The sequence below is a fragment of the Nyctereutes procyonoides genome, unplaced genomic scaffold (assembly GCF_905146905.1).
Source record: "Nyctereutes procyonoides isolate TBG_1078 unplaced genomic scaffold, NYPRO_anot_genome, whole genome shotgun sequence".
In the NCBI taxonomy this organism is placed as follows: domain Eukaryota; kingdom Metazoa; phylum Chordata; class Mammalia; order Carnivora; family Canidae; genus Nyctereutes; species Nyctereutes procyonoides.
The window spans coordinates 23,163,544-23,177,135 of NW_026575030.1; the positions used below are offsets into that span (position 1 = coordinate 23,163,544).

At 59.0% G+C, this 13,592-nt stretch overlaps 2 protein-coding genes across 2 annotated transcripts in view; one reads left to right on the plus strand and one right to left on the minus strand.

Moving 5' to 3' along the window:
- The window catches only part of LOC129503699 (collagen alpha-1(I) chain-like), an 11,634-nt gene extending 9,508 nt beyond the window's left edge, over window positions 1–2,126 (minus strand). Inside the window, exons 1-3 of the mRNA XM_055316017.1 lie at window positions 1,864–2,126; window positions 1,519–1,802; window positions 306–599 (exon numbers count right to left, since the gene is read on the minus strand). Coding sequence (XP_055171992.1) covers window positions 306–599; window positions 1,519–1,802; window positions 1,864–2,126 — 841 coding nt within the window. The remainder of the gene's footprint in view (window positions 1–305; window positions 600–1,518; window positions 1,803–1,863) is intronic.
- The window catches only part of ADCY5 (adenylate cyclase 5), a 146,729-nt gene continuing 134,979 nt past the window's right edge, over window positions 1,843–13,592 (plus strand). Inside the window, exon 1 of the mRNA XM_055316382.1 lies at window positions 1,843–3,270. Within this exon, the coding sequence (XP_055172357.1) occupies window positions 2,125–3,270 (1,146 nt within the window). The 5' untranslated portion in view covers window positions 1,843–2,124. The remainder of the gene's footprint in view (window positions 3,271–13,592) is intronic.

The window sequence follows — 13,592 nt, forward strand, 5'->3', positions numbered from 1 at the left end:
GGAGGGAGGGAAGGAAGGAAGGAGAGAGGGAAGGAAGGGAAGGAAGGAAGGGGAAGGAAGGAGAGAGGGAAGGAAGGAAAGGGAAGGAGGGAAGGAAGGAGGGAAGGAGGGAAGGAAGGAAGGAAGGAAAGAGGGAGGGAGGGAAGGAAGGAAGGAGAGAGGGAGGGAAGGAAGGAAGGAAGGAAGAAGACCAGAAAGAAAAAGTGTGAGCATCCGAAAAGCTCTTCCGCGGCGCGGTGCTCCCCGGGCTCCCCCTGGGTACCCTCCGCCCCGCCGCGCCCCGCCGGCCTCGGCCTCGGCCTCACCCACTGCATCTCCATCCTCTCCGTCCCTGGCTTCCCGCGTGTCCGAGGTCCTCCGAGTCTCCGGGCGCCCCGTCCGTTTGCGGGCCTGGCCCTCCGGGCCTCGGGGGCCGCCGGTCTCCCGCTCCCTGCGGCAGTGGCTGCCCGGTGGCCCCGGCCCGGTGCGCCCTCCTTCGGCACGGCCGCCCGGCCGGAGGATCGCCCAATAAGAGCGCGGGGCTCCAGTCTGACAGCTCGGGAAGCGGCCAATCGAGCCGGGCCAGGAAGGGGGGGCGCGGCGCGGGGGCTGAAGTTGGGCTGAAGGGGGGAGGGGGAGTCGAGGGGGATGCAAAAGAGGGGAGCTCGGACTGGGGGCGCCGGGACCCAAGCAGGGGGGCGGGGGAGGGCCGGGGCCGGGCGCGCCCCTCCCCCTCCCCGCCCCCGCCCCCCGCTCCCCGCCGCGGGTCGGGGCTCAGGACGAGGCTGCAGGCGCCCGGGAGGGAGGGGGCGCGGCGAGCCCTCTAGGTGAGGAAGGGGCGCTGGGGACCCTGCGCGGGGCGCGGCCTGGGGATGCCGGCGGGGCGCAGGGGCGGGGGGCGGGGGGCGGGGGGCGCGCAGGGAGGAGCGTGCCTGGCGCGCCCCGAGCCGGGCTCCCGCGGGCCTCCCCGGAGCGCCCCCGGGCCGCGGCGGCTCCGAGCGCTGGGCCTCGCCCTCCGGATGCCGCGCTCCCCGGGAGGCGCCCGCCTGCGGAGGCCCCGCGGCCCGCTCTCCGCCTAGACCCCTGCGCCCGCCGCGGAGGCCGGCAGCCGGCGGCGGGGAGGGGGCTGCGGGGTCGGCGCTCCGGGCCGGCGGGTCCCGCTCGGCTGGGCTCGGCTGGGCTCCGCGCGGCGGGGGGAGGGCAGGGCAGGGGGGAGGGGGAGGGGGAGGGGGAGGGGGAGGGGGAGGGGAGGGGGCGAGAGGGCCAGGGCCGCGCCGCAGGAGCCGGCCTCGCCCCCGCCCCGCCCCGCCCCCCCGCCCCGCGCGCGGGCGCCCGAGAGCTCGGCTGGGCTCGGCGCGGGGCCCGGCTCGCAGTCCCGCCGCGGGAGGTGGGGGTGCGGGCGGCGGCGCCCCCGGGCTCCAGGACCCACCCCCCGGGGCCCCGAGCGTCGCTCCGCCCGCCGCCCCCTCCCCGTCCTCCCCGCCCCCCATCCCACCTCCCCACCCCTCGTAAGGACATAATGCTGCCTGGCGCCCGCACCTCCCAGTCGCTCCGGGTCCGCCGCGAGCCAGGGGCGCCCGCCGGGTCTGCGCGCCGGGACCCCCGCGCCTTCGCCTTCGCCTTCGCCTTCGCCTTCGCCTTCGCCTTCGCCTTCGCCGCCTCGCCGCCGGGCCCCGCTTAGGCGGCCTCCGCGCCCGGCCCCGCCGGCCCCGGCCCCGGCCCCGGCCCCGGCCCCGCCGGCCGCAAGGACGCCGCTCCGTCCCGCCTCGCCCGCAACTCCGGTCCCCGCCGAGCTCCGCGCGAGCCGCGAGTCCGGGCGCCCCCTGCGCGCCGCCGCCGCCGCCGCCGCCGCCGCCGCCGCCGCCGCCCCAGCCCGGGGCCGACTCCACCTCCCGGGGCTCCGCGCGGCCGCCGCTTCCCACCGCGGGGCTGTGCCTGCCCGCGCCGGCCCGCCTGCTGCTGCCCTCGGCCTCGCCGCTCAGGACGGGGCTGCCGAGATGCCCCGCCGCGGCGCAGGGCCCCGGGCCGCCCCCGACGTGTGACCCCAGCCTGGTGCCCCTGCTCGGCCGCCCGCCGTCCCCCGGGAGACCCCCGGCGCGGCCCGCGGGGGCGGAGGAAGACGACGACGACCAGGTCGCGGGGGGCATGTCCGGGCCCCGGAGCGCGAGCCCCCCGGGCTGCGCGGCGACCCGGGGGGGCCCGGAGCACCGCGCGGCGTGGGGGGAGGCGGAGGCCCGCGCCAACGGCCACCCGCACGCCGCCGGGGGCGCGACCCGCGGCTGCAGCAAGAAGCCCGGGGGGGCGGTGACCCCGCAGCTGCAGCAGCAGCAGCAGCACGAGCAGCAGCAGCACGAGCAGCAGCAGCACGAGCAGCAGCAGCATGTGCAGCAGCAGCGCCTGGCCAAGCGCTGGCGCGGCGACGACGACCCCCCGCTGGGCGGCGACGACCCCCTGGCCGGGGGCTTCGGCTTCAGCTTCCGCTCCAGGTCGGCCTGGCAGGAGCGCGGCGGCGACGACTGCGGGCGCGGCAGCCGGCGGCGGCGGCGGGGCGCGGCGGGCGGGGGCAGCTCCCGGGCGCCCCCTGCGGGCGGCGGCGGCGGCCCGGCGGCGGCGGGCGGGGCGGAGGTGCGCCCCCGCTCGGTGGAGCTGGGCCTGGACGAGCGGCGGGGCCGGGGCCGCGCGGAGCCCGAGCCCGAGCCCGAGCCCGAGCCCGAGGCCGGCGCCCCCGGGGGCGACCGCGGGGCCCCGGACGGCGACGGCCCCGCGGGGCCGGGCGCCTGCTGCCGCGCGCTGCTGCAGATCTTCCGCTCCAAGAAGTTCCCGTCGGACAAGCTGGAGCGGCTGTACCAGCGCTACTTCTTCCGCCTGAACCAGAGCAGCCTCACCATGCTCATGGCCGTGCTGGTGCTCGTGTGCCTCGTGATGCTGGCCTTCCACGCGGCGCGGCCCCCGCTGCGGCTGCCCCACCTGGCCGTGCTGGCGGCCGCGGTCGGGGTCATCCTGGTCATGGCCGTGCTCTGCAACCGCGCCGCCTTCCACCAGGACCACATGGGCCTGGCCTGCTACGCGCTCATCGCCGTGGTGCTGGCGGTGCAGGTGGTGGGCCTGCTGCTGCCCCAGCCGCGCAGCGCCTCCGAGGGCATCTGGTGGACCGTGTTCTTCATCTACACCATCTACACGCTGCTGCCCGTGCGCATGCGGGCCGCCGTCCTCAGCGGAGTGCTCCTGTCGGCCGTGCACCTGGCCATCGCCCTGCGCGCCAACGCCCAGGACCGGTTCCTGCTCAAGCAGGTAGGAGCCCACCTGGCCGCGGGGACTGTGCGTTGCGGGGCGGGCCTGGGGCAGGCCCCAAAGAGAAGCAACTGCATCGCCCCCTAAAGTGGGGGCAAAGGGCCCGAGGGACGTGGCTGCGCCGGTGTGTGGTGCCTAAAGAGCTTCTCAGCCCCCCTGCGTGTTCACTTACAAAAAGATGCCTTGGCTTGGCTGGGGGTGGGGGGTGGGACACACACAGCGCTGTTGCCTGGATGTGAGTGAGGAACAAGAGCTGGAGGAGAAGATCCCCGAGAGGGGTCTCCCTTCCCTGCCCCTGTCTCTAGAAGGCGCCTCACAAGAGTGGCAGGACCCTGCTGTAGCCTCTCCCCCCTGTTTGTCAGGGATCCTTGCATACAAGCTTGGGGCCCAGACTCCCTTGCCCAGTCTCGAGGAGGAGAAGTGATAAACCCTGCCGGTTGTCCTGACGTGGGGACTTGGGAGCTGGAGACGCCCCTGAACTTGAGGGAGGACGGACAAGTTTGTTTTGTTTACAGAAGTGCCCTAAGCCAGAGAGCGGCCCTCACTGTAAAGGCGAGGAGGAGCCTCTGAGATGCGAGCGGTGGCAGTGGCAGTGCGTTACCCCCTGGCCTGGGCAGAAAGCTGGGGTCGCGGGCTGCGGGCTGTGTGACCCCTCCCCTGGGGTGTTCCCGGCCAGTTGCTCGGGGTGGGGGCTGTTTGTTCCTGCGGAGACCGGTGTCCCGGGCTCGGATGGGTGGGCTCCGGAGGAAATCAAACCTCTGCCTGGCTAACCTGCGGCTCCACTGGAGGCTTCTAGAGGGCGAGGGGTGTGCTTGCTCTCCTGACCTCCGCTGAGACCCGCCCCTCTGAGACACGCACAGGGGCCTGGTCTGGAGCTCCATGGGCTTCACCCATTGACCCCCGCTAAGCCCTCCTGTTTTCACACTGCGCAGCCGCGAGAGTCATCAAGCGAGCCCTCGAGGGGGCTAGTCTCTCAAGCGGGGACCATGTTGCGCCCCACACCTCTTCCGGGTGCCTGCGTCCTCTGATAGAACCTGTGACCCCATTCCACTGGCATTGCCTTCCTCCTTCTCCTTCTCCCTGCTTCCAATGCCGTGTCTCAGACTCTGATCCCGTTGAGTGCTGCCCCTCTCTTGAGGGGTTTTCCTGTGCCACACTGCAGCTTCCTGGGTGTGGGACTCGTCACCCCACAGGGAATAGCACTAGTATGGGCTCCGGGGAGCTGGGCTCTAAGCTGCACCTCCAAGTGCCCTGTGACTGGGACGAAGAGGATCTGCAGCCTCTCTGGGCCCCTGGGGTTCTTTTCTGGAGGCCCAGAGAATTGCGTGCGCCCCTTCCAGTCCCAACCTCTGCCAAGCCTCACCTCCCACCAGGAGCCCCTCCTTCCTTCCATTCCAGCTCCGCTGGCCTCTCCCTCTTCTGCGGGGTTAACAATAGAGTCAGAGCCACAGAGCAGAGCACTGACTTATCTTCCAGGGCCCATTGCTTTCGCTCCCCGTCCAGTGTCAGCTCCTTGGATGCAGGATTCCTGACGTGTTTCCTTTGCAGGATTCCTGTGTTCTTTCTCCTCCACCCTCTCTCCCTTGTCTAGCACATTTTAGGGTACTTAGTAGGGGTTTAATAACTGCTTGCCAACTTGGTTGTGCTCCAGGGAGTCGAGGAGGTGGGGCTGTTGAAGCTTACTTAAAGTTTTTCTGATGCGGGATCAGAAGGAAAAAAAAATCTTGAGCGATCAGCTTTGAACTTGAGAGAGAAACCCACTGAGAGGTGGTGGTGGTATCAGAAAAAGTTGCCTGCTATTGTTCGTGCTCCTAAAGGCTTTGTGACCCGAGGACCCAGGCTATCACACGGATGTCCTATCTTTGGGTGTTGCTCCTGGCTTGGGTAGGAGGCAGGTTGCTTGGATGGGTGTAGCCTCTCTGCAGAGGGAAGGGCATGGCATTCACACGGAGAAGCAGAGGTTTCCAGGGTCATTCAGAGGTATTTTTTCTGAACCAGCCACGGGCCATCCCAGATGTATGGTTTCAAGAGACTGGAGTCAGCTCCCAAGAAAGGAGTTCTGGTCCTGAGGTGCCCCCACCCCAGCTTAGCACGAAAATGCCCTGGCGGCTGCGGAGTGACTGTCCCACAGACTCCCCTTCTGTCTCCCACAAATCTTTCTCCCTTCTCTCCCCCACCTTCGCCACCTCTCTCATCCCGTGCTGCTTTTACCCAGTGTGGTCTTTAGACTTGGCTGTAGGCTTTGGGGTGGGTTTACACCTAACTTCTCACGTTCTGCTCTGTTGTTGACAGCAGAGCCCGTTAGGAATGGTCCGGGACTAGGGAAGGCAAACGTTCTATTTGGCTTCAGAGAAGACTGTATTTTGAGGCGTTTGTGTTTGATTTACCTTTTTGATTGTGTCTGATATAAAAATGTGTGTTTCTTGACCAAACCCGGATGGATGGTAGGGAACTGTTAGTGGGACAGCCCAGCATGCAGCTTTGCCTCCGATTAGCCCAGAGCAGCAGGTGTTTGAGGGTGGCTTGCATTAGATGCCTTGTTCTTTTCTTTGATAAAGACACATGTTCGGGGGAAACGGGGTGATGTGGTTTCTTTTCTTTTTTTTTTTTTTGTGATGTGGTTTCTAACGAAACGGGGTGACGTGGTTTCTAACGTCGGGGCTTTGGAAATATCCCTTGTCCCCTGTGCCTTGGACACATAATGGGCCCTGGGTAAACTGTTGGCATTTCTTCACTTCTCCTCCCGCAAGGCTGGCCCCCTTGCTCCCACAGCCCAGGTCCCCAGCATCATTATCTGACCTGGGTATTTTATTCTTTTCCGCCCCCTTTTATGGCTGGGGCTCTGTCCTCTGCTCCAATGAAGAGGAGAAATATTTGGTTTCTGAACTGGTGCCTCCTGATGGTTTTTGCTTAAGAGATGACCAAAAGGTAGTCCTCTTTGGGTGGGGGGGGTGTTTCTCCCCTTCCTGTATCTATTGCTCTAACTCTCCCCCCTGTCTCCGTCCCCCTCCCCCTCTGCTTTCTCTCTTACTTCCTTTCTTCTCCCACCCCTTCTAGTCCCCTCTGGAACTTGCCCTCTCCTCTCCTCTCCTCTCCTCTCCTCTCCTCTCCTCTCCTCTCCTCTCCTCTCCTCTCCTCTCCTCTCCTCTCCTCTCCTCTCCTCTCCCTGCTGGTTCTGCTTCCCATCTCTTACTCTCTACTTGCAGCCTTGCAGCGTGTCCTGTGCTCTTCTTTCACCGTTGTCTCCTCTGTGGGGTACAGTAGGAGCGTCACAGGGTTGTTTTTTTCCTCCTCCTTTGCCTGTTAGAAGTCCCTCTGCTACACCCATACCATAAATAACACTCGAGCATCTGCCAAACACATTCCTCACTTGTGTTAATAGGCTGCAATGATGCCGGAGCCTGTTGCCATGGCAACCTCATTTTTGTTTGATTGTATCCCACTCTGCTACATAAAGCCTCTGCACACACTCACACACAAACAAGCACGCTCACACAACCATTACATATGCTTCGCTATTAAAGATTATCTTGGAGAGAATATCTTTGGGCCCTGTGGGGGCAAGTGGTCATCTGCCCGAGGAGATGAGCGTCTCCCCTGTCCGGCGTTCCTCCAGGAGGTGATAAAGGATGGAAGAGCTCTTTGAAAAGTAGAGTCTTGTTCAAATGTGGGGTATTATTATTCTGAAACCACATTAGGCCTGCCTCACGTGGTTTCAGAGGAGAAGATTCTGACCCTGTGTGGGTCCCTGTGAGCTTGGGAGAGCTGTGAGGAGCTGCCCTCATGGTGTGGGATGACCCATCCTCGTCCCCTGCCCATCTCCTCCTCCTTCCCCTCTTCCCTGTCACCCTTTTGGAGAAACTCCGTGATTTCCTGCATTTCTTCTTTTGTGCCTGTTTGAACCTGTAACTGTCACCAGTTGTTGCAGAGATCAGAAAGGCACAGGCGCTGTGTGTGTGGGTGATGTTCTGTGACTGTGAGCACATCTGAGTGTCTGTAGCTAGGAGGCTAGGGATGGGGGGGTGGGGATGCGGTGTATGTGCGGTGTGTCTGTCCGGGTGCACACACACGTGTCTCCGTGTGTGTGTTGTGTGTCTGTTGCGTGGGCTGACCCTGGCAGTGGAGGTGGGCCTGGGGAAGCCTTTGTGTTGACTTTGAAAGGAGATCAGTGCGGCCCTGTGCTGTTTGTTCTTGGCTGGTGGCTGGCTTCCCGTGGCCTTTTACCTTGCTGATTCTGGGCCTTGACTGCCCTTCTGACCTTGACCTCTGGTTCCTTGGGGAGGTGCCCTGGATGCACGTCCCCTACTTTCCACACTGTAGCTGGAGGCTAGACTTGACTGGTCAGCTCCCCTGAAATATGGGGCTCCTCGCCTTCCCTTTCTAAAGCTCCTCCTGCTGCCCACTCACTCAGCTGCCCAGTGAGCCCCATTGAAGAGCTGCCTCCTTGCCCCACAGCCGAGAGGCCTTCATGGTGGGTCACTGTGGCTGCCCCAGGTGCTCTGCTGACAGCCACTCCCTCCTGGCCCGCTGGGATGCTGTGGAGGAGGACACACTTCCACTGCAATGGCTGGGAGTTGCCTGCCACAAATTGCTTCCCCCATCACCCGCATTCCTGGATGGGAGAAGTCTGGCCTCAGTGAACTCCAGCAGCAGCAGCAGCAGTCTGGGGTGGGGGCTTGGCTCTGAGTTTGGAGCCAAGGAGGGTCTGCTTGTCTTACCTCAAAGCTAACTGTTTTTGCCAATTCTGTTTGCTAATTGTTTTCAATTATGTTGCCTCCTTCTCTGTGCAACAGGGCAGGGGTGTTCGAAGGGGAGCAGAAGCCTCGCGGGGCTGCTAGGGAAGGGGTTGTCTTCCAGATTCGGGGGGGGGGCTCGATGCCCGTGGGGAGGACTTCAGGCAGGGCAGAGACCCAGCCAAGGAACAACATGACCAGCTTCTACATTGGTGGGATGTTCAGTGTTAATAATTCAGTCTGGGGTTTGATCTGGAGCAAGAGCGTGAGGCCTGTGTGCTGTGGAACACAGAACAGCGTGCTCATGTTTGTCTAGAAAGAAGACACGGACGATGTATTAAGCCCCATCACGGGAACCTGCCCAACCTCACAGAAAAGTTTTAAAAATCGGTGTGGAAGCCCTGGATGGAAGCTTTCCTATGTAGATGGGCCCTGGCTGCAGATCACTGTGTCAGAAGGTGTAGCTGGCAGCAGAAGCAGGGCTGTGGCCCTCGCTGGGCCAGGCTTCTTTTTCTCCTAAGAGGTATGAAAGGGGCTCCCACCTTGGCCCCAGCCAGAGATGGAGGTGCAGAAGGCCAGATGGGAGACTCCTGTGACGGTCCCAGTCTCCTTATGGGGACGTCCTGTCCAGGATGCCCACTCCTGGGCACCCAGTTAACTGCATTTATCTTGTGGGGGGTCCAGCTCCTGGTCATTTACTTCCCAGGAGGCCAGCCTGTGTTGAGACTGGAAATAGTTTGCTCCAGGAACTCTGTGCCCCTAAGTCCTTTGGGTGCTGTTACATAAGTTAGGCTTTAGCATGTCCTTCTTCGACCCGTGCTTACCGGGTAGGGGTATGTAGCTACCAGAGGGTAGGGTCAACATTAATGTTCTCTCCCAGACTCAAAACTTCATGGAGAGGATTGGAAAGCCCTACTTCTCCCCCTTCCTGTCCCCCCCCCCCCAGTATTTCTCAAGGCAATGCCCAGATGTAGGATAGGGAAACTCTCTTTTTATAATGCCGCAAACAAAATCTGGGGGTTTCTAGTTAATGGACTGTGTGCTCAAAGTGAGCCTGCATTGGGGGTGGCTGTTTGAAAAGACCAGCAGGTTGGGACGCCGGGTGGCTCAGCAGTTGAGCATCTGCCTTCGGCCCAGGGCATGGTCCTGGAGTCCTGGGATCGAATCCCACATCGGGCTCCCTGCATGGAGCCTGCTTCTCCCTCTGCCTGTGCCTCTGTCTCTCTGTGTCTCTCATGAATAAATAAATAAAATCTTAAAAAAAAAAAGTAAAAGACCAGCAGGCTGTTGGGGCAGGTTAATGGACATATCCAAATCATGGGAAGATTCAGACCCCCTTTGAATCAACTGTGGTTGATTCTGGAACTCAGAGGAAGGTGAGCAGCTTGGTAAGGGGACTAGAAACCTTTGCTTCTGAGAGAACCTTTGAAAGGCTGGGAGATATTAGCGGAGAGGAGAGCAGGTTGTAGCAGGGTAAGAAAACAGCTGGGCGAGGGGCACCTGGGTGGCTCAGTGGTTGAGCGTCTGCCTTTGGCTCAGGGCGTGATCCCGCGGTCCCGGGATCGAGTCCCACATCGGGCTCCCTGCATGGGGCCTGCTTCTCCCTCTGCCTGTGTCTCTGCCTCTCTTTCTCTCTCTGTGTCTCTCATGAACAAATAAATAAAATCTTAAAAAAAAAAACAGCTGGGCAAGACATTATTGCTGGGACCCCTGTTGTCAGACACAATAAGAGGGACTAAATTTATTTTTCATTGCTCCCGAGGGCAGGGTTGGGGCAAATGGGTGGAAACAGTAGTAGACAGATCTCAGCTTCCGGTAGGAGATACCTTTCCAGCCTTTGGGGCTGCAGCCATCAAACCAGGTGCCTCTAGGTAGGCATGTGTCAGTGGAGGTTTTCAAGTAGACACTGGATCGCCTCAGCCACGCTTGTTACTGAGGAAATCGTTCTGCTTTTGGAGGCCTGCATTGGGGTCCAGGAATGGACCTATGTTTTAAACAGCTTGAATCTAGTTTTCATAATTCTCCTGGTGATCTTGACCAACTCATGGGCTGGGGACCATTGACCATGATGACTGCTCAGGTCACCCTCAACCCTAGAAGTCTGTGGTTTAGGGCCTGGCACCAGCATGAGTGTCTCCTCAAGTCCGTTGGGGTGTTCTGTTGTCGTGCCCATCTTGGGCTCTATGTGAAAGAAGCAAAACCAGGGGCGCCCAGCTGGCTCAGTCAGTAGACCATGTGACTCTTGATCTTGGGGTTGAGTTCGAGGTCCACGTTTGGTGTAGAGATTATTTAAGAATAAAAAAATTTTTTAAAAATTTTAGGAAAGAAGCAAAACCATTGCAGGCCTGATGAGCCATTGGGAAACATTCAGGTGGGGCTGGTGAGTATATGCTAATGGGAGGATGCACATCTGGAAGGTGATGGGTAATGGTGAAATAGGATGGGAGGAATGCCCCAGACCTGGACACCTATTCTCCTGCCAACCTCTCCCATCCCCTGCCTCCGTTTGAGACGAAGTGATCTGTGGCTCACCATTGGTGCTGGTGCTGGGGGATGTTCAGCAGAGTCCTGGTTTATTCATTCCTTTGTCTAGGAGTGGATATGAAAAATATTGAGGACACCCCAGTCCAGAACAGATGTGTGGAATGTAGAGAACAAGGAGTGAGGCAAGAGGTAGGGAACGAGGAGATGGTTTGAAGGAGAGGCAGGGCTTCAGGAAAGGAAGAGGAGCTTGGAACTCTGAGTATGGGGACAGGCCTGGAGGTGGGGGCAGGGATGCAGTCTGGGAACAATGGGATGTAGTTACCAGAAAAGGGGGAAAGACAAACAAACACAGGGAGACAGTAGTGGCTTTATTCTTCAGGCCAGCCTCATGTGTCAGCGTGAGATCCCTCCACCCCCTCCTTGCTGTGAGTGGGTTATGAGCTGTTGCTTCTGGGCTTGAGGCTTCCTGCCTTCACACTTGGGTGGTCCCCTCTCCCTTCCCCTTAGGGGTTCCTGGGCTTTATCACACAGCTCACTGCAGTCCCAGCTGGCTTTTGGAAGGGGTCCTCAGGGACCTCAGTGCCTGGCACACAGTAGGTGCTCAGTGAGGGTTTGAATGAGTGAATGAATGGGTGGTGGGGTGGGTGGACGGCTGCACACAGACTCTGCTGTGCTGAAGTGCTAGACCAACACCTCCACAGAAGGAAGCGATGCAGCTTGGCTTGGAAGCCTATTTTGGTGGATTGCAATCCTAAACTCCGAGCTGGGCGTCCAAAATCCCTCCTGCTGCAATTTAAAACGTGTGCCTTCTTGGAAACCAAGAGCTGTCGCCTGGCACTGCCGATACTATATCACTTCGCAGATCTGAAAACCATTATTAAGTCATTCTTTCAACCTTCTCCTCATTCAATCAGACAGCAACTGTTTATTAGATGCCTACTGTATACCAGGCACTGTGCTAGGCCGTGGGTGGGAAGGGTGGTTCAGTGATGACTCAGCTGGGTCCCAGTACCTACGACTGCCATTAGCCCAGACTCTAGATGTCCTTTAGAGGGACGTTAATAGATGTTTTACCTACACGCGTTTGCTGCTTTGTCAGATAAGCTTTGGAGATAGTGGCTTAAACAGAATTCTTTACTGTAGGACTTGAAAGCTTTGAATATGTTAATACGCACTAAAATTTGCCAAGGGGGGGATATTGCATGAAGCCTTTATCAAACATATTTGACCCTAGAATGCATGTTTTAAGGAACGTAACAGGTGTCGGTGGTGTGTGTTGGAACTCACTTTAGGACACGCTGCTTCAGGAGCTGGGAGCAGCCTGGAGATTTCTCAGGCCTGGGCCTCTGGGATAGGCCTAGGTGAAGTAATCTAGACAGGGGCATTTGTTTGGTGGCTTTCCTCTCTCAAGAAGGTTTCTCAGCCCCTACTGGCTGTTTACCTGTTTTAAAGTCTCATTCCCCAGCTGAATGAGACTAAAATAAAGGGTTTTGTTGGAAGGGACCAGGAAGATGCTTCCTTTAATTTAGTTTTACTTTCTTTTAGGGTTTTGTGGGGTTTTAAAAATCTGATTTTGTTTTTGCTATCATTACACAATGGAGAAGGTTGGGCTTCTGTACAATGCCCTTTGGTGGGCCTAGCGTCCATTGAATGTCTTTCCAGAACTTTCGCTTCGGGCACTGATTGCCTGGCTGCCCACAGGGAGGTTAGAGATGGGCCATTCTAAATCACCCTTCTTCCCCAAATTTTGTTTCCTTTCCTCCTCAACCTTCCTTTCCACTCTTAAAGATTATTGATCATAGGGGCGCGTGGGTGGCTCAGCGGTTGAGTGTCTGCCTTTGGCCCAGGCTCCTGGGATCCAGTCCTGCATTGGGCTCCCTGCGAGGAGCCTGCTTCTCCCTCTGCCTGTGTCTCTGCCTCTCTCTGTGTGTCTCATGAATAAATAACTAACATCTTAAAAAAAAGATTATTGATCATAAACCATGAGTATATGTGAACGTTTACTACAAGCCTGACATGGAACTACTTCCCTCCATACATGATGACCTCATTTAATTGTAATATCATCCCTAAAGAGAAACACATTTTTATCCCTGTTTCAGGGCTTGAAAAATGAAATAAGAGAAGGTAAGTAACTTCCTCAAGGTCACACAGTTAGTGCCGTAGCAGATGGTCAGCACCCGCCCATGTTCCCGGGGCATGTGCCTTTCCTCTCCTGCCAGCTGTCAGTACCTGGGGGCTTTCTCTGGCCTGAAGCCTCTCTGCTTTGCTACGGGCAGCTCAGATGTGCTGGGGGCCTCCGCCCCAGAGCAGCTCTCAGCCAGTGACTGTTGTGTGCTGGTGGAGGACTACTCCAGCTCCTTTCCCCTAGGGCCAGGGGAGTTTAACCCCGAGACATGGGTTCTGTGGGCCCCCGCACCCCCATCCCAAGGAAAGCTCCGGTTCTGGTTGCCACAGTGATAACAGGTGAGGGTCCCTTTTTCTGGGCCTCCTTCCCTTCCTCGCCTCTCTTCCCCATTCCCCTTCTGGTGTTTCTTGGGGTCACCTCCCAGGTAAAACCACTTGTACTCAAATCCTTGTCTCAGGGTCTTTTCCTGTGGGGAATCCAAATCGAGAGTTGAGAAACGGGGATTCAAGCCCAGGTTTGACTTGAGCACCGGGAAGGGGGAGATGCCCTCTCCTGGGGTAAAAAAGCATCAGGTGCAAGACTTGGCAGCAGGCTCATAACCAACCTTCGTTACTAGTAGAGAGGTTGCTGGACTAGAGGAATGAAGTCGAGCATAAAAATAAAAAAAGACTTAAGAAATACATCTCTATAAATACATGTGTAATTCTTTTTTAAGATTTTATTTATTTGAGAGAGAGAGCGAGCACGAGTGGGGGGAGGCAGAGGGAGAGGGAGAAGCAGAGACCCCTGAGCAGGGAGCCAGACGTCCTGGGGCTCGATCCCAGGACCCTGAGACCGTGACCTGAGCTGCATGCAGACACCTAACCGACTGAGCCCCCCATGAGCTAATTTATGTATGATATATACATTTATCTTTTGTGCAACTATTTTTTAAATTATTACTTCTTAAAAATGTATGGCTTTCTCTTTCCTGGACA